The following is a 19787-nucleotide window of genomic DNA, read 5'->3' as shown; positions in this document are numbered from 1 at the left end:
ATCCTTCACAGAGAGGTATTCCTAGATCTCATTCACAAGTGGGGTATTCCACAACTCCATCTGTTTGCCTCTTCCCAGAACAAACAGATGCCCAATTTTGATCAAGGGCTTCACATCCACAAGCCTGGAAAGTGGACGCCTTTCATTGGGGGCGAATGTTTCTCTGTGCCTTTCCACCCTTCACTCTGGTTCAGAAAGTTGTTCTCAAAATATAGAAGGATAAACCAAAATCCTGTTGGTGACCCCCTACTGGCCAAGACAGCAATGGTTTCCCCTTCTTTACCTACTAGTCAAGGGCAATTACCACTGGTTACCCCACCAAATAGACTTGCTCAGAGAGAACAGGGGATCCCTACTCCACCCTCAAATGAACAACTTGAAACTGACCTTTTGGGTGATAGGGTTCTAATCCCCTTCAGACACCTGTATACAGAGGACGGTACTCAGTGTCCTGCAGGAGGTCAGGAGAAATTACATCTTTAAGTGGAAAAGATTCTCCAAGTGGTGTTACGGGAAAACCAGGACCCTATGACTATTCCTGTTCCTTTGGTCCTTTCCTATTTGTGTGAGCTCCTTTATGCAGAACTAACTTACTCATCAGTTAAAGTCCATTTATCTGCCATCTCTGCCTGTCTGCCCATGTTACCACCGCTGGCTTCCAGATTGGAGGTCAAGCTGTTCCTGAAAGAGGTTCTGCATATCAGACCCCCCAGAAAGCCTATCACTCCACCTTGAGACCTGAAATTTGTCCTAGAAAAACTCACGCTGCCACCTTTTGAACCAGCACATTCAGTAACCCTAAAACTGTGCATCCTTAAAATTGTACTACTAGTGGCTCTTACCTCTGCCAGGAGGGTACCAGAGATTCAAGCCCCTATGGCCATCTCTCCTTACCTCATTTTCTACAAGGATAGAGTTGCCCTCAGGACTAAATCCCTCTTTCATGCCTAAGGTGGTTAATGAACTTTCATTAAATCAATCCATTAACCTGCCTGTTTTCTACCCTAACCCCCAGATTGCCTCAGAGAGGACCTTACATTCTCTGGATGTGCACAGACAGCTGAGGTATTATTTAGAGAAAACCAAACCTATTAGGAAATCTGATCAGCTTTTCATCTCCTTCCACCTCTAAATCCATTTGAATATGTTACTCTGCCCATGGTAAAACCTTACAGGGCCAGGTCAAATCACACACACTACCAGGGCAGCTGCTTCCTCAGCTGATTTTTCAAGGGGTGGATTATGCCTCAATCCTAGAAGCCACCACCTGGGCCTCAGTGCACACCTTCACCAAACATTACAAACTGGATTTAGCCTCCTGGGCTAGAGCTGGGTTCGCCAGGTCTATTTGTCAGGGTCTCCTTGACCAATGACCCCAGTCCTCCTCCCAGTTTCATACCTAAGAGCTTTGGCACTCTCCCTACTGTTATGAATGTTGCAACATGTGAATAGAAGGACATAGAATAGTTGTGTAAGAACTTACCATAACCTTAGATGTTCTTCTCTTCCATGTTGCAGTATTCAGTCCCTCCCTATCTGCCCCCTCTGATTCCCCAGCCTATTATACCTTACTGGCCTGTGGGCATATTTTCATCCTGTCATCTTTCCTTTTAGCCTCTCCACTGATCACAGCCTAATAAGTATCCTTATTCTAGTCTACATGTGAATCTCTGGGGTCTGCCATCTTGGACTCCAGGAGTACTAGTATATCCGGCAGTCCATTCTGAAGAGGATACATGCAGATGTCACTTTTATACCCTACGTTGGTTTATGGCCCTAGCTCAGGACATCACACATATCTTCCTGAAGCAAGACTTTGGTATACTGGCTGGATGTTGGCGCTGCAGGCAGAAACCTCCCTACTGTTATGAATACTGCAGCATGGAAGAGAAGGACATCTAAGGCTATAGTAAGTTCTTGCACAACTATTCTTTGTAGCTAGTTGGTGCATTTTCACTTTTGGATAACCAAAGTGTGTTTTACATTAAGAAGACTGGGACTGCTATTCTAGTGGTAGTAGTAAAGTAGCTTGGTCAGTCTGAGTTGGGAAGACGCACAGGACGGCTTAAAGTGAGTTTCTTTCATCAGCCAGAGGGCTTTTTATGGACTTGGTTGGATGCTAATCTTCATCTGAGAGCTACTTTTGTTGTGTCTTTACATTAAGAAGTTTCAGGATCATCCATCTTTTGGCAGAAGGTGTTTACCTGGTCTGTCTGAGTTGGGAGGCACTCTAGGGAGCCTAAACTGTAGTTGTTTGTTGGTCAGAGGAGATTGGAGTTAGTTTTCAGCTTTTTTTTGTCTGCTATAAATTAAGCATGTTTTGTGGAGCTGTTCACCACTCAGTGGTAGTTAGCAGTGCCCTGTATAGAAGTAAACCTGTAACGCTAGTACTTGTGACTTTAACCTGTAACAGCGAAAGGTTTTACGTGGAGCTAAGCATAGGACAGCTAGTTAGTGTGTCAAACAGCAGTCAGATCATAGCACTATCTAACATATAGCCTTCAACCTAGACACCATCAGGTAACCCCTGTTAAACTAAGACCCTTAACTGTAGTAGCCCAACCCTAATACAGGTCCTGACAATATGGATTTGCAATTTACTAATGTCTTTGTGGCCATCTTGGTAGATAATGGGCATCCTGTGACTCTGTTGCAATTGTATCCTAGTACTTGGACAATCTTTTATCCTTAGAGAAACTAAAAAAGTATGCGAGAGATATACATAACATAACTTCCTTGGAAGCAAAAATCTCCCTTACAAACAAGGTTGTCAAGAACACTTACTATATTCTTCACACACACACACACACACACACACACACACACACACACACACACACACACACACCTTATGCCAAGGCACTTAAACGAAACCTCTCCAAACCTCAAAGACCACCCAAGCTGGCAAACTTCAGCATCTACCCTCCACAATTACTAAAGCACACAACAAGTAACACCTAACTCCACACACAAGCATACACCTAATGATCCCCCAAGAACAAAGCCCATAAGACAAGCAAATACTTTACCTAGTACTTGTGTCATAAGGGATTCTGTTGTGCAACACACAACGATATTCCTCTCCACCAAGCTGGGCAAGGAGAAGGTTAGTTGCCTATCTGGAGCTAGGATCAGCAATATCATGTATGCAGTCAAGTAAGTGCACCACAGGTACCAATATGATTCTGTCATGATCTATGTGGGTGAAAATGACCTGAGGCATAACTCATTGAACTATATGAAAAAAGACATTATGGATATGTCGTAATGTGTCACAGACAGGTACGTGCCTTGCATTGAGCAGCATTCAGCCTTCACCAAGGATGGTGCTACAGTAAAAACAGAAAATAATTGATTTTAATAATTAGCTTGCTTTATGGTGTCACTCCAGGGGAATCCAGTATCCATTAGCATGGGAAGACATGATTAACAGACCACTTTGCTTTACCAAAAAAAGGTCCACAACTATCCCCCATAGGTTTTTGGATATTGGCTAAAACTTTATTCATCCCCATGTAGTCTTGGAGAGGTGGGGATATGCTGTAGAGAGAAGAGGAATGAAGGTCAGCAGGACTAAGACAGAATATATGTGTGTGAATGAGAGGGGGGATAGAGGAATGGTGAGGATGCAGGGAGTAGAGGTGGCGAAGGTGGATGAGTTGAAATACTTGGGATCAACAGTTCATAGTAATGGTGAGTGTGGAAGAGAGGTGAAGAAGAGAGTACAGACAGGATGGAGTGGGTGGAGAAGAGTGTCAGGAGTGATTTGTGACAGACGAGTACCGGTAAGAGTGAAAGGGAAGGTCTACAAGAGGGTAGTGAGACCAGCTGTGTTATATGGGTTGGAGACAGTGGCACTGACAAAAAGGCAGGAGTCAGAGCTGGACATGGCAAAGTTAAAGATGTTAAGATTTGCACTGGGTGTGACGAGGGTGGACAGGATTAGGAATAAGTATATTAGAGGGTCAGCCCAGGTTGGAAGGTTTGGAGACAAAGCCAGAGAGGCAAGATTACGTTGGTTTGGATATATGCTGAGGAGGGATGCAGAGTATATTGGGAAAAAGATGGTAAGGATGAAGCTGCCAGGTAACAGGAAAAGAGGAAGGCCTAAGATAAGGTTTATGGATATGATGAGGGAGGACATGCAGGTGATTGGTGTGACAGAGCAAGATGCAGAGGACAGGAAGAAATGGAAACAGATGATCCGCTTTGGCGACCCCTAACGGGAGCAGCCGAAAGAAGAAGGCGGCAATGTCAAAATGACAAAACTATCAACACAGCAACTCTGGAGAGTGTAGACACCTATGCTGTTACTGAAGCTTGGGTTAAAGCCGCAAAAAGTACACTGGCAGTGGAAGAATTTTAAACAGCAGAACAAACAAGGGCTAAAGGTTTAGGTATGCCTGTCTGTATTAGCAGCAAATACAGTTCTAGGCTGGTTAAACAGGATGATGCTCTGGAGTTCACTCATGTCTCCAGAGACAAAGTTCCCTACCATGCCCTGGCCAGCTACAAGTCACCCGCTTTGACCCATGAAGCTCACAACTCTTCCTTAGACCTACTAGAGGTGCTCACCATCCAACCAAATACCCTGTTCATGGGAGACTTTAACTACCTCTCTATAGATTGGGTAACATACACTGTCTCTAACTCACAAGCACAACTTTTCCTGGACTTTATCAACACAAACAACCTGGACCAGATAGTGTACTCCAACCAGAATATCAAGCATATTAGGCCTAGTGCTCATCAGTATGGGAGAGCATTGACCCACCCCTCCCATGTCACATCCTCACTGGTGAAGTTGAACAACAAAACTGTCTTTCTCAAAATAAAAATCAACTCATAAAACCCAACTAAAGCTTTCACGGCTCCCTCAACACAGCTAACTAACCCTGTACAAACATGTAAATGGCTGTATTGAGGCTGCCTTACCTACTAGAAGTAAGCACAGATCTAACACCAAAAACAAACCACACTGGTGGAATCATTACCGTAACAGGCTGTATAACAAAAGTCATGGCCAAAATCAGAAGGAGCAACTGAGAGACAAGCTCTCTGATTCAACAAAACAAGAAACTGAGAGGTCTAATAAAGTCCAACAAGGCCAATTAAGAGGTCAGGATGGACTCCCAAGCTAAACACAATCACAAGGCCTTCTTCAGCTATGTCAGGAACCTTAAAGAGCAGTGTGCAGAACTGGTGGTAAATGGTGCAACCTTCATTGACCAGAATGACATAGCAAATCTACTGGCTGATAAATTTAGCTCTAACCCCACCACCACCACCTGTGAAATCCCTTCTAGCATATCCCTCCTAACTATAAACAGGGAGGTGGTCCTGGAAGCACTGACTAATACCAAAAGCACTGCTTCAGTGGGTCCCAACAATATCAGTGGTTGCCTCCTAAATAGCCTAAACCATGACCTAGCAGGACCACTTGAGGCACTTTTCAACTATAGACTCAAAACAGTTCATGTGCCAGGTGAATGAAGGGCCACAATGGTCACCCCTCTTCATAAGGAGGACTATCAACTGACCCTGAGAAGTACAGACTCATCAGTCTGACAAGTCTAATATGCAAAGCCATGGAATGAATTATTATGGAAATGATCAGCAAGGGCATTGATAACCTATAGACACTACTCATTCCAGTTTGGCTTTGTTAAGGGAAGATCTTGCCCGTTTAACCTGGTAGACTTCTTCAAGAGGGAAAACTGTGCATACTGCCTATCTTGACCTGGCCAAGGCATTCAATTCAATACCCCAGTCAGGTATTGTTGACAGACTCCCAGAACTAGGCATAAATCCCTATATAACTCACTGGATTGCCAGCTGGCTCACAGATAGAACCCAAGAAGTCATTATTGATGAGTCCACCTGCACCGAGAGCCTGGTCACTAGCAAACCCAAGAAGTTATTATTGATGAGACCACCTGCACCGAGAGCCTGGTCACTAGCAAAGTACTCCAGCAGTCCATGTTGGGCCCACTCCTATTTGGCATCCGTTTTTCAGAAGTCAAGGCTAATGTCAAAGGTCTCTGGCTTACTAGTTTGGCAGATAACTGTAAATTAGGAGCTATCACAGATTCCCCCATAATACCAACATCTCACAAGGGGGCCTAACAGAAGCAAATGACTTGTGTGAAAGCCACTGATTAAAATTCAATGCAAAGCACAGCATTATAGTGTCCTTTGGGAAATCTTCCATCCAAGGTAATTACTTCATCAATAAGACAACCCTAAGAGGTAACCCGATAGTTAGGGATCTAGGAACATATTTAGACAGTAATCTGGCATTTGACCAACATGTAGCCAAGACTGTAAGAAAATCATTCTGTGTTACCCAAGTCATAAGCAAGGGTATGACATCCAGGTCGAAGAAAGTAATAGTACCACTTAATTAACCCTTCTTAGATCCATCAACCCTTCTTAGATCCATCACTGAGTACAATGCTCCCTTTGTCATATACGTAACCAAACACTTGGACAGCTGGAATTCTCCCAAAGGTTCCTCACCTGGAGAATCCAGGGTATGACTGCCCTTTCTGCACAGATCGCCTTAAGGTCCTGTCTCTGTACTCCTATAGGTTACTGAGAGATGATCTATGCCTAGCATATAAGGCATCCTCATATGTAGCTCTGGTGGCTCTCTTGCACATGTGCAAGACAAACTGCACCAAAAACACTAGATCCAAGGATCTGAACTTTGTCTGTGGTATTATTAGAACCTGCTGGAGGAGCCAATATGCATCTCAAGGGATCCCCATGCTATGGAATAAGCATCTCCATCTACATGAAGCAGAGTTCATCCTTGACCAATTCAAAAGAAACCATGATCATTGGATGGGAAATCTGGAGGCACTGACCGGGCAGAGGTCGACAGTAAGTAAATTAATCCCCAACTAACATATCCCACATAACTCTTAGCTTCCTCTTTTTTAACATACCCTGCTATATAGGCATCCAAGGAACTCTGGGACAAAACTGGGTTGGGTTGCATGTCTAGGTCTAATATAAACCCATGAACCTGTGAGTAACTTCCTCTACTGTATGTAACTGACAAGGCACATGCAACATCCACAGAGGTTCCTCACAAAAAGAATACAGAGCATAAACACAATGTCCTATGCAGATCACCTCAAAGCCCTAGCTGTATGTTCTGTTTCATACAGACTACTGAGAGACGATTTATTCCTGGCATGCAGGGCATCTTTGAATCCCATTCTTATGGGCCTTTTGCATGTTTGCAAAATGAACGACACCAGAACTACTAAGTATTTAAAGTTTTCTTACGACTTAAATAGAACATGTTGGAGAGACAGGTATGTATCTCAGAGTGTCCCCATTCTCTGGAATAGGCTTCCCATCTATGTAAAGCAAAGCCTTTCCCTAACCCTATTCAAATGCAACTTGGACCAGTGGATGGAAATTGGAAATTGACTCCTGGTGTGAGACCTATGTCTCTGATGGACAGAGGCAGCCATTAAATCATGCCCTAATTAACATACACTCCTTAATATAATATCTAAAGCACAATAAATTGTGGGATACATTTTGGTTGCATGGACAGGCTTATAAAAGGTTTCAGTGGTCATTAGCCTACTATACAGCTATGAACATTATCAAGGCTTAAGAAAGACCAACTATCCTTCAAGGTGCAAGCTGCACACCCACAGATAAATAATTCAAAGAAAAGCAGCAAGACTACCACGGCTGTAGGCATCAAATTTAATAAAAGATAATCGCTTTCACGTTTATAAACACTTCATCAGATCTAAAAACAGCAATTACAATTCATAATAAATACTTGTGCTTAATTAGCCTCATGACAACATATACCCAATCAAAATGCTTTCCACATTAAACAATAAAGTAAAATCAGTATAGCAGTTTATGTCCCTTCAAAGCTGGCTTAAGTGGGGACGGAACCATTTAAACCCGGGTAACTATCAGCTTGCAACCTCAGGATCCAAAGTAATTCAACCTTCTCTGTATGATTCACTATATTCCCCCCTCTACAGTTGGGAGACACACATTGTAGAATTCTAAAGAAAAAAGTATGTCCTTGATGTTCCACGATATGTTTGGCTAATGCATTTTTAGTATTAGCCTTCTTAATATCATATAAATGTTTCATCACGCTATCCTTCAATTTTTTTATTTGTTTTTACAACATAGAAACTTGAATATAAGTTACAAATAGCTAATTAGACCACATTTTCAGTACAACAATCAGTATAAACTCGAGGTTTAAATCTATAATTTAATCTGGGATGCTCAAAAATTTGTTGTCTAGAAATAAAAGCACAAACATGACATGCTCTACAGGGATATGTACCTATCCTCACTGACATCCTAGCTTTTTTCACTTTATGTACTCTACCACACAGCTGTCTCTCTAAGTTCGGAGAACTGCTGTAGAAGAATTTAGGGAATTCACCTACACAGGACAAAGTTTTCTCATGTGCAATTAAATATTTCCAATTTTTACATGTAATATTGCAGATTGGATACTTATTATTCAAATATTTCATCCCAAGTCTAATCTTACTTTTAGTTTTATTGCCTCGTGTTGTATGATTATTAGTGTTTAATCTCTGTGAAAACAACAGTTTGTATGTGTCATTCTTCTCCCTTACATATCAACCTCCTATTTGCCTCCAGCATGTTTCTACCATAACCTCTTTCTATAAAGGTATCGGTCATATTTTCTGTTGTACTCCTCAAGTGTACATAATCTAGAAGTCCTTGTATATTGTCCCTTCACTATATTCGGGTAAACATGCCTAGGATGCATATATCTCCACTTAAATTATTTTTTCAACATTTTTTTATGATACAAAGAAGTATTTAAAATACCCATATGATTAACTTTAATGTGTACATCAAGAAAATCTATCTCAGCATTCGAACATGTCATAATGAATTCTAAGAAGTCTGTAGTACCATTTAAATAAGTTACAAACATTTCTAGCTCATATCGTGAGCCTCCCCATAAAATAAACACATTGTCTACAAAATTACGATAAAGTACCAAATATTCTGTAAATTCATTTGTAGAAAACACACACTCATGTTCCCATCTACTTAAAACTAAATTAGTGTAGGAGTTTGCACATGGGATTCCCTTGGCAACTCCCCAACGCTGTAAGTAAATCTCATCATTATACATAAAAACAGTATTCCTCAAAACGAGATCTAAGAGAAGACAGTTAGTATTCACAGTTAATTGGAAATCCACTCTTATTGGCCAACACATCTAATAGCATCAATGCCAAAATCATTAGGTATTGATGTAAATAAGTTTTTTATATCCAAAGTTACCAACAGCAAACCCTTAGCATTTCCTTTGACATTCAAAATCTCATTTAAATCATTTAGGACTTGCTTAGTGTCTTTCAAAATGTGAGGAAACAAATGCATAACTGTTTTCAACCTCTTCTCTATAAGAATAGAGCACAGTTGTGTCAACCATCCCTCTCCTGAAACAATAGGCCATAGGGGTGGGTTGACTACATCTTTGTGTAGTTTTGGTAACCCCTTGATAATTGGAATAGAAGGATGTTTAATATTAAGGGCATCATATATAGAGCTGTCAGTGTTCATCAGAAGCTCATATAAAACATCATGCATGTAATTAATAATATCACACACTTTCAATTTATTTATTTTACTATAAATAACTTCCTCAGTCAACATTAACATAATTCGTTGATGGTAGTCACTTGAATTCATGACTACAACTGACCCTCCCTTCTCAGCAGACATGATGCAAATCTTCTGATTATTCTTCAAATCTAATAAAGTTTGTTGCTCCGTCTTACTTAGATTGTAAAAACCCTTTCTGTGTGAGGAGTATAAGAATGAACAAATTTCATCTTCACAAGCTTTAACAAATGTATTAATATGTGATGGTAACATAGGTACAAAAAACACTGGGTGTCTTAACCTTTGTCACAACAGAGGCACAATCATTACCAAACATTAAGTGCAGAGTCAAATAGCAATGCTACTGGAGATGCATTTGGAAGGAAATGGGCATGTGAAATTGACAAAGAAAGGATTTCAGGATAGATATTCAGCAGAATATCCAGTGTTTTTCAGCCACTTCAATACCATAATGTTTGCACAATCTCCAGTGTAACAATCTCACCACATTATTATGCCTTTCAGTATACAGTCCCTCTGCCATTAGAGAGTTGCAACCAGCAATAAGGTGTGTGACTGTTTCCAATTCGGTTCCACAAAACCTACATATGTCTGTTTCTCCCACATGTTCAGTGGACTTAGTAAACCAGCGTATACATAGCCCACTATCTTGGGCTGCCAATATTAACCTTTCACTTCTTGATGTAAATTCACCTCTCCTTAACCATTCCTGCGTTCGTTCTTGATCAACATGAGGCTCTTCCAAAAGTTTTCTATACCTGCAGCTATATTTATGTTTTTTCCACATTTCTTGCCTTCTCATCTGGTCCGTCACCTTATATTCTTTCTTTTGTTTTTTACCACATTCAGTTGCTGCCTGGTTTTTATCCACTTCTGGTTTGATTTCCATTCCTGCTTGACGTTGATATGCTTCTGCTAAATTAAGCAGAGATGTCATGTTAGATTTATTCTCATGTTTCAAAACTTTTGCCACATTTGGATCTTGTGAGGTCAGTAGATATATGTGGAGTCCCATGATTGCAGATCTGTACATGTAATCAATTTCAAGAAGGCCCATTCCTCCTTCAGAACGAGGAATATATAATCTTGGTATGCACTGATTGTTATAAATCATTTGATAAGCATGAAACATCCTTCTTTTCTTTCTTTTCTGTTAGTATATGTTTGCCTGTGTCATACTTGATAATTTAGTAAAGGTGTTTAAAAAAGACTTAAATGTTTAGACACAGCTCCTGACTTCAAACTTCTCTCTCATAAGAAAATTATTTGGAGTTTCATGATATAGATAAAGAAGTGGATACCAGAGTGATCCTCTTCTTTATGTGGGAGATTTTTTTATATGATGCAATGGTTTAGGTGCAGTTTTCTAATAATGCCTTTTGTGATATTTGAGTTCCTCCAGAATTTGTAATGTCCTCCCCCTTATGAATATTCTTTGTGTCCTGTTTCCTTAAAATATAACTTGCATAAGTCAGGTAGTTTGTTTCATTAGTGGGACAGTTGTGGATTCTTATAATAATAGATTTCAGATTTTGTATAATGATGTACAGTAATGAATAATTGAAAGGAGCCTTTCTTTACATGTCTTGATGATGAAAGTCTTGGCTTTGTTTGCTATTTCTCCAGAAAGAAAGCTCTGGGAAATTAATGATCCATATATTTCTTGGTTTACAGAGTTCATTTATTTGCTGTTAAGTTTAGATATTTTTGTCTTTTCAGCTTAATGTTGCCTTTTGGTTAGAAAAAGTATGACTTTTTTCATTTTTGTATAATAAAATTCATTGTGATGATGGTGATGCTTTGTAAATTGGCTGAGATTTTACTGTGTTCATTATTTATCATTGTTCATTATTTATCATTGTTCATTTTTATTCTTATAGACAAACGTTATTAGGAATGCTTGATATTTTTCATTATGCTGATACACTATTTTGAAATGCATGTTTAATCTGCATTATAGAACATATTCTGTGTTATATTCATGTCAAAGAGTTGTTTACTTATTGATTACTTATTTGGGGTATTTATTCTTGTAAGGTATAATGTCAGTAGATAGCCAGGGATATTCCATTGTACATATTTCTTCCTTAAACTGTGACACAAGGTCTAGGCACAGATTTTATTTTGTTGTTCCTAATGGTAACTTAGGAACTAAGTCTCCCTTCTTCATGTTCATCGTTTGGTGAAAAGTGGTGGTCATCTTACTGCACATTCTACTTTACAAGCAGAATTTTTTTTTGTATTGACAAATTTGTTTTTTTAATGTATGGTATGTGTTAAGGTGCTATAAAACTATATTTCCTATTGTTCACATGAAAAGAACCGTTTTGCTTAGTGGGTTCAAATAAAATTAATAAACTAAGTTAATTTTTAGCAGGTATGAGCAGTCTGCATTTGTTGTGTAACCCTTTCCTTTAAAAAAAAGTTTACTTTGAGTATTTATTTCTTGCCTCAGAACTCTTAGTTCTCTTATTCACTTCCTTGCTGAAGTGCCTTTTGTAAGGACTCCACATATCTTGTCTTTTGGGTAGTTTTGCAGGGTACTCCAGTTTTCTCCAGCATACCAAAGACATGTTGCCATTAGGTGAATTGCTAACACTTTAAACTGACTGTAGATGTGCTTTTGAAGGGTAATTTATTCATACTCCTGCATGTTTTACATATACACATCCTGTAATGGACTAACAGTCCCCCCCCTTTACAGGGACCATGCAGCTAATATTTGCTGGGTGTTCTGCAGTCATGACTAGGATAAAGTGGACACTGGAAAATAAGTGAATAAATGAATATCTTTTATTATAAATGCCATTCATCTTAGGCTGTGGAGAGAGAAACAAAGTAGTCTTATTGTGAGGTGGAATGATGCATTGCCTTGTAGTAAAATGGTCTTATCATAGTTTACTAAAAATGTTTAATTCCAAAATTACTGCAGAGGGAAACATTTTTCAGTCTGTGATGTCCAAAATTTATTATATAAAATGGCAGGGAAGAGGAGGCCTTTGCCCCAGCACGCCAACAGATGTTCACACATACAATTGGATGTTTTCCAGCCTGAAATCTGTATTTTTGAAATTTTCTGATCAGGGTCCAGCAGATATAGGGAGTTAACACAGTCATTTATGGAACTCTCATAGATCTAATGTTTTCATTGTTAGTGTACTAATACAGAAATGTAAGTGATCATCCAGAAGAAAGCCTGCTGTTAATGTTATTTTCAGTAATATGCAAGTATTGAGAAAATATTTACTGTAGTAGCAATGTGCTTGCAGAAATAAATGCCGTGTACGAATATTAACTGTTTTGTTTATTCTTCACCTGGCAGGACTAAGAGATGGGTGGAATGATCCTCCCACAGTCCATGGAGGGATTAGAAAGAAAAAGGTACATTTTTTTTGCATTTCAGAATTTGATATGTTCTAAGTACATTTATAGTGTAATATCTTCTTACAGAATGCAGCTGACATTCTGTGACTTTATTTGTATGACATGTCATTTGGCTTATATGACAGGAGGCTTTTGAAACAGCTGTGGTATTCTCTAAAGCTGCTTTCTGTTTACTTGCTCCTGATATCCACAGCCCCATATGTGTAAATTTGCTAAAGAGTATATTCTTACTGCTGCTTCCAGTGTTTACTGTAAAATGGCAGGAAAGACTCGCAGGCTCATTGTGAAGGTCCATTTCCCTTTGCCTTTTAGAATATGTTACCCCTCAAGATCTGGTCAGCCATGTATTTTACTTCATGTAAAATTAGGATTGATTTACAGTCTACTGAGATGCACAAAAGTAAAAAAATAGCTTCTTATGATATTGTATGAGCTCCCAAGCTGATTCAGTTAATTGAAACTTTGAGTCTGATTCTTGATTTCACAGTTGTTTTCCTTTTCCAGCTTCCAGAGAACTTTCCACCTCCAGCTCCAATTACAACTCCTGTTATGAACCTCCAAGCAGAGCATCCACTGCAGCATCAGGACCTTTTGCCACAGGATGGCATTCTGGCAGCTCCAGGGGCACCTATGGAGACTACTTTTCAGGTAACCTGAAATTGCTGCATGCATAGTAATACCTGGCTATGCAACAAAGATAGAGCTTACTAAAAAGTAAAGAAAATGGATAGACGTTGGTACTACTGTAATAATCTCCCACTTTGTATACATAACACTGAACAACAGAGAAGTGCTGTCTTTATATGTCAGTATTTTGATTCTCCATCATTGCAGAATCAGCTAAGCATCCCTTCCAACCCCTATCAGTTATATATTTTTTCCATGTCGGAAGTTGTTATATAAGGGTGCTAGTTGTGATGCAGCATTAAATTATGTTATCACCCACTGATCCTACACGAACAGTCATCCTACAAGCAAGATACTGTTATTCTCTGAGCAGCCTTAAGGATCACAGACAAACTTAGTCATAGGATTTCAGGATGAGTTAATATAATTTAAGGAAATCCTCATTCTGCAGTCATATGCCTGGTTTAACTGCAATTAATTTGTGACCAGCACTTTAATGTACAATCAAAAATGAGTGATTTCTTACATTACCATTTAAAGGTAAAGACTGTGGTATCTCAGAGAATTCACATTTTTCCGAAATGCAGCAATCTTAGTTTTAGTGTATTTAAGTAGCAGGACATTGGTCTGCAGCTCCCAGTATTAGAAGTGCAGTAGAATCTTCCTTGTAACACACTTGAAAAAAATGAATCAGCATGTTTTGATAATCAGTGTTTTGTTGCCAGTTCAGTAGTTAGTGATTCAAGTTGGCTGGAGTAGAGGGATAAGCTCTTGGCTGTGATCAAGATGTAGTGAGTTTAGTTAGTGTCTTGGCCATCTGTTGAAACTGGCTTAAGAAGGATGAGTGTCATGATGCCTCTTGGGTAAGAGGTGGCAGACATAGAAGCAGTCTTGGGGCATTTATGAAGCTTACCAAGCCATTTTTCAGTAGCATTCATTGCAAATGCACAGAAGTATGCACTAACATGAGAAAAGCAAAGTGGCCCTCATGGTGATGCTCACTACATGTCCCCTACTTAGGGGAGGTTTTATGACCTAAATAGACCCTTCCCTGATGGGTTCCCCTTTTGCAGCTCCTGCAGCTGAATCTCACCCATGAGCAATAAATGAATGCACTGGATATGAAAACAGGAGAGATGATGATCAGCAGAAAACAGCAGAGAAGCAACACCTACAAAAAAGTTCAGTATTTAATGATCAGAGATTTGATTGTCAGTAACCCATTTATTGAATTATGTTCATCATTTCACTACTGCAGTAGCCTTTAGACTTTGAGTTGTGTCCTGCCCAGGAAACAACCATCTAGTTTCCAAAAGCTCTGACTCCCTTTCATATTTCCACTCCGACTAGTGGTTGGTCAGCCCTGTGGAGGGAAAATAAACAGTCAGAGTGGAACATCTTCAGTACTTTCTTGCCTTCTCCTGAAGAAGCAGATTAGAGGTTTCACAACAGCAGCAGCCATCACTTTACTTTCCTTTCTGGTAGATAAGTCCCTTTTAGAGTACCCTTCCACAGAGAAGATGTAATATTTTAATTAATATTTTATATAAAAGAGAACAAAGTATTTTATTTTACTTTTACTGCATGGTTTAATTTAAAGAACGAGGATATGAAAATAGTTTACTTGAAAATGTTAAAAATACTGTCTTAGCAAATAGAGAAATGGATGCTAGGCCTTATTTTAAAGAACCTGCAAATAGGATAGATAGTAGAAGGGAAAATAAAGAATGCAACTATATACGCTATATTACTACATATAGTCGAAGGTTCTGTGGGATAAAAATATTATTATAAAGAATTGGAATATTTTAAAAGCGATGCCAGAAATTAGTAGGTTAGTAGGAGAGAAACCCAGTTTTGCATATAGAAAGTGTTGCAATTTGAAACAAAGGTTATGCTATCAGGATACGTCTGATAAGAAAATTCAGAAGAAGAAGAAAATAGGAACTTAGCTATACTATAATTGTAAGTGTTGGAATAGTATAAAGAGAGAGAATGAATTTGTACATCCAACTACAAAGAGAAGGTTTGTGTTTAACTGTTCCGCCACATGCAATATGGCCAATTGTATAAAATGCTCTGCTTTCTATATAGGAAAGAGCACTAGAAAGCTGAAGAATAGGATAACAGAGCATACATCTGAAATTCGTAGGGAAATACTTAATAATGCACTTGCAAAACATATAATGGAAGAAGGGAAAGAACATCGTTTTTTGTTTAGCGTGGTTGATCAAAAAGTGAAAGGCGGGGGGGGGGCTGAATAATATGTTAGAAGTGTATGAGTACGAATGGATTCTACGCTTTGAAGCTGATTTGTACACAAGGATTTAACATAGTAGTTAGTATGAAACATGTCTTAAAGAAAAGACAAATAGGTTACCAAGTGTGAAAGCAGCAAAGTTGGTTTCCCATATGCTATTTATGTTTTTATGTTCTATGTTGTGAAATGTATATAAAATGTCATGGTTACATAGTATATTTTAATTAGAGTTTGTGTTTTTAAGTTGTTGTTGAATCAATGTTGTGTTCATTGTTTTATTGGCTGTTTCAGGTGAGTTTAGTATTTAAATATGGCTTCAAGTTTTAATGCACTATACACACTGAAGAAGGACATTTCCCAAAAGCTTTGTGATTTTGAGTAACGTTTATAGTTCATTTACGCTCAGCGTGTCTGTAATTTTGGAGTTTTGTGGTTTAATATTTTGGTTCTCCTGAATGGTTTACTGTAGTGCTGGTCTGTTTGCTATTTCAGGAAATGGTCTGGACAGGTAGTAAGCACAGGACAAGAATTTGTTTTAAGTTTAATGTACGTTTGCACGGCGCTGTGTTTAGCGATGGTGAGCTCTACTTATACATGTGCACCTGACATCTGTTATATGTCTAAAAATATTACTGCTTGGAGGGTTGTTTTATTACTTGGAGTGTTGCCTTGCTTTTTAAGCTACTATTTGGAGTGTTGTCTTTGTTGCTCAGCAGTTATAAAGAAATTTATTATACCTTCTGAGTCGCCTTTTGTCTCACAACAGCTGCCAGTAATTTATCAGTTTGTGGACTGTGTTTATCTTCTTTATATGTCTAAAAATAGAAACCGGATGTATTTAATTATTTTTGTTCCTTGGTGCTTAGCAATGTGCAAATTCGCGCAGCTTTGCTGCAAACAGCTAACAGAGGTCATAGTAGTATATGTGAAGATATATTGTTTCCCTGCATTATCCAAGTGGCTAGACAGGTTGAGTGATGAGGTATAGTGTAGTAGCTCTTGGATTCAAGTACTGATATACTTTATACTTTTTTTTTTTTAGAATGAGTCAGTCGACTGAAACGTCAGTGTATGTAAACTGAAAGATAGTTATATTGAACAAAGCTGCATGATGCTCAGCCTCTCTTAAACGGTCTCTGCGGATTTTGCATTGCTCAGCTCCGTGGAAACAGATTCACCTCATTTGTGCACTGTGCAGCTTCACTTACATTCGCTTAAAAGTGTTTGTGCAAAGCTAAGCGATGTGCAGCTTTTTTGGAAGGTGCAGTATGACACAGACAGGAATGTATCCCATATAAAGGCCAGTAGGTGGGTATTTCAACTGGAGTTGTCACTTGGCTGCTGATATGCCTGGTGGTGTTGGTGAGGGAGTGCTCTTTTGGGCAGAGATAGGATTTGCAGGAATCTAGAGTGTCTGTTGGACTCCTGGTTTGCAAGTATGAACCCCAGCTGCTGCAGGGTGATTACTAGGGCTCAAACTGCAAGTCTGAGGCCTGGGATCAGCTGGCTGGGGATCTTACCAGTGCTACTGGTATTCCCCACACTGATGAGCAGTGTTGTCACCACTATGATGACCTGAAGCAAAGGAAGAGGGGAACTTTGTAAACCTGGGTCCAAGAGGCATGGGCTGGGCACACCCCACAGATATGCAAGTATTTTTCCCAGTGATTTGTAAGTATACAAACTCTAATATTTGCAAAACTAGTATGCATAATGCTTTCTTTCTGTTACAACAGCTGCAGCAATCTCATGCAGTGTGTCTGGCCAGGGTGAGGCATGAATGTGTTGAGTAGGTCAAAAGCAAAGCAATAACCTAATTTATAATGTACTGTCAAAATTAAAAAAAACTATTTACAGAGGTTGCAGTCCTAACAGTCAGGTATAACATACTTTTGAACTGTGGTATGTTTAGTAATGTGTCAATACCTACCTTTAATGGTAAACCAAGTTAAGTCAAGTAACCATGCATTATTGTGTAGTATAGCTTACAAACATCAGTTGAGGTTGTGGTCTGCCGAGATTAACAGTCACTGCTCTGCTGTGCTCATTGTGTGAAATATGCTGTAGACTGCACACAGGTAATGCAAGGGTAAATGGGTTATTACAGGTCTGACACAGCTATCCATGCAGTACATAGTCTTGAAGCAACAGTAATAAATAGATTATAAAGGATGATGGTGCTGTGATGTGTATTGCTTCAAAATAAGAAGTGCTCACTAGTCCTGCAGTCACTGCATGGGTGTTCTAATCTAACACCAGTCAACTATACAAAGGAAATGAATCAAGACTGCTGAAAAACTGTTTGATAAATGTAGTTTAATACCTACAGTAAGTTCCAAGTCTGTGTTCTGACCAGTTTGTGCCATATAGTGCTGTGCATTCCACCCACTCGAAGAACAAGGTATATGAGTAAGGTAGCTGACATTATGGCCAGAAATGTATGTGTATAAATGCCAGATTTTAAGGTACATTAATAATAAAAGTTTAAACCCAGCCACTGGGGATGCACAAGCCAGTGCATTTGTTTGTGCTGGTCCCAAGCCCAGATAAATGGGGAGGGTCGCGTCAGGAGGGGCGTCCGGCATAAAACCTCTGCCAAAAATTACTTATGCGGAGAACTTTTCATAATTACATACTGGATCGGTCGAGGCCCGGGTTAACAACGACCACCACCAGTACTGTTAGTCAACAGGGTGCTGGCAGAAATTGGGCTACTGTTGGCCGAAGAAGAAGAGGAGGGGGAAGGCATGCCTGAAGGCAGGAAGAGAGGAGGAAGGTTAGGAGTGTAGTACTGAGGGTAGGAACTTTGAATGTTGGCAGTATGACTGGTATAGGGAGAGAGCTAGCTGATATGATGAAGAGAAGGAAGGTTGATACATTGTACGTGCAAGAGACCAGATGGAAGAGAAGTAAGGCCAAGTGTATAGGAAGCTGGTTCAAATTGTTCTGTCATGGTGTGGATGGCAGAAGAAATGGGGTAGGGGTTATCCTAACGGAACAGTATGCCAAGAGTGTTTTGGAGGTGAAGAGAATGTCTGATAGAGTGATGTTTATGAAGCTTGAAATTGATGGTGTAATGATGAATGCTGTTAGTGCATATGCTCCACAAGTTGGGTGTGCGATGGATGAGAGAGAAACATTTTGGAGTGAGTTGGATGAAGTGGTGGTGAGTATACCCAAGTGTGAGAGACTAGTGATTGGAGCGGACTTCAATGGGCATGTTGGTGAAGTGAACAGAGGAGATGAGGAAGTGATGGGTAGGTATGGTGTTAAGGAGAGCAATGCAGAAGGTCAGATGATTGTGGATTTTGCGAAAAGGATGGACATGGCTGTGGTGAATACGTATTTTAAGAAGAGGGAGGAGCATAGGGTGACGTACAAGAGTGGAGGAAGATGCACACAGGTGGATTATATCCTATGTAGGAGGGCCAGTCTGAAGGAGATTGGAGACTGTAAAGTGGTGACTGGGGAAAGTGTAGTTAAGCAGCATAGAATGGTGGTCTGTGGGATGATGTTTGGTGATCAAGTAGCGGAGGAGGAGTGTGAAAGCAGTGCCAAGGATTAAATGGTGGAAGTTAAAAAAGGGTGATTGTGAGGTGGAGTTCAGGGAAGAGTTAAGACAGGCACTGGGAGGCAATGAAGAGTTACCGAATAGCTGGGTAACTACAGCAGAGCTAGTAAGGGAGACTGCTAGAAAGGTGCTTGGTGTGACATCTGGACAGAGGAAGGAGGACAAGGAGACATGGCGGTGGAATGAGGAAGTACAGGAGAGTATACAGAGGAAGAGGCTGGCGAAGAAGAAGTGGGATTGTCAAAGAGATGAAGAAAGTAGACATGAGTATAA

At 39.7% G+C, this 19787-nt stretch overlaps 1 protein-coding gene across 1 annotated transcript in view; it reads left to right on the top strand.

The window, feature by feature from the left end:
* SEC31B (SEC31 homolog B, COPII coat complex component) overlaps positions 1 to 19787 on the top strand; it is a 1631704-nt gene that overhangs the window by 1524450 nt on the left and 87467 nt on the right. Inside the window, exons 28-29 of the mRNA XM_044055612.1 lie at positions 12995 to 13053; positions 13561 to 13704. Of these exons, the coding sequence (XP_043911547.1) occupies positions 12995 to 13053; positions 13561 to 13704 (203 nt within the window). The remainder of the gene's footprint in view (positions 1 to 12994; positions 13054 to 13560; positions 13705 to 19787) is intronic.

The sequence above is a fragment of the Protopterus annectens genome, chromosome 14.part0, assembly GCF_019279795.1.
Source record: "Protopterus annectens isolate FY-2018-M chromosome 14.part0, PAN1.0, whole genome shotgun sequence".
Taxonomy (NCBI): domain Eukaryota; kingdom Metazoa; phylum Chordata; order Ceratodontiformes; family Protopteridae; genus Protopterus; species Protopterus annectens.
The sequence above is the reverse complement of the archived record's forward strand: the minus strand, read 5'-3'. Positions and strand labels throughout refer to the sequence as shown.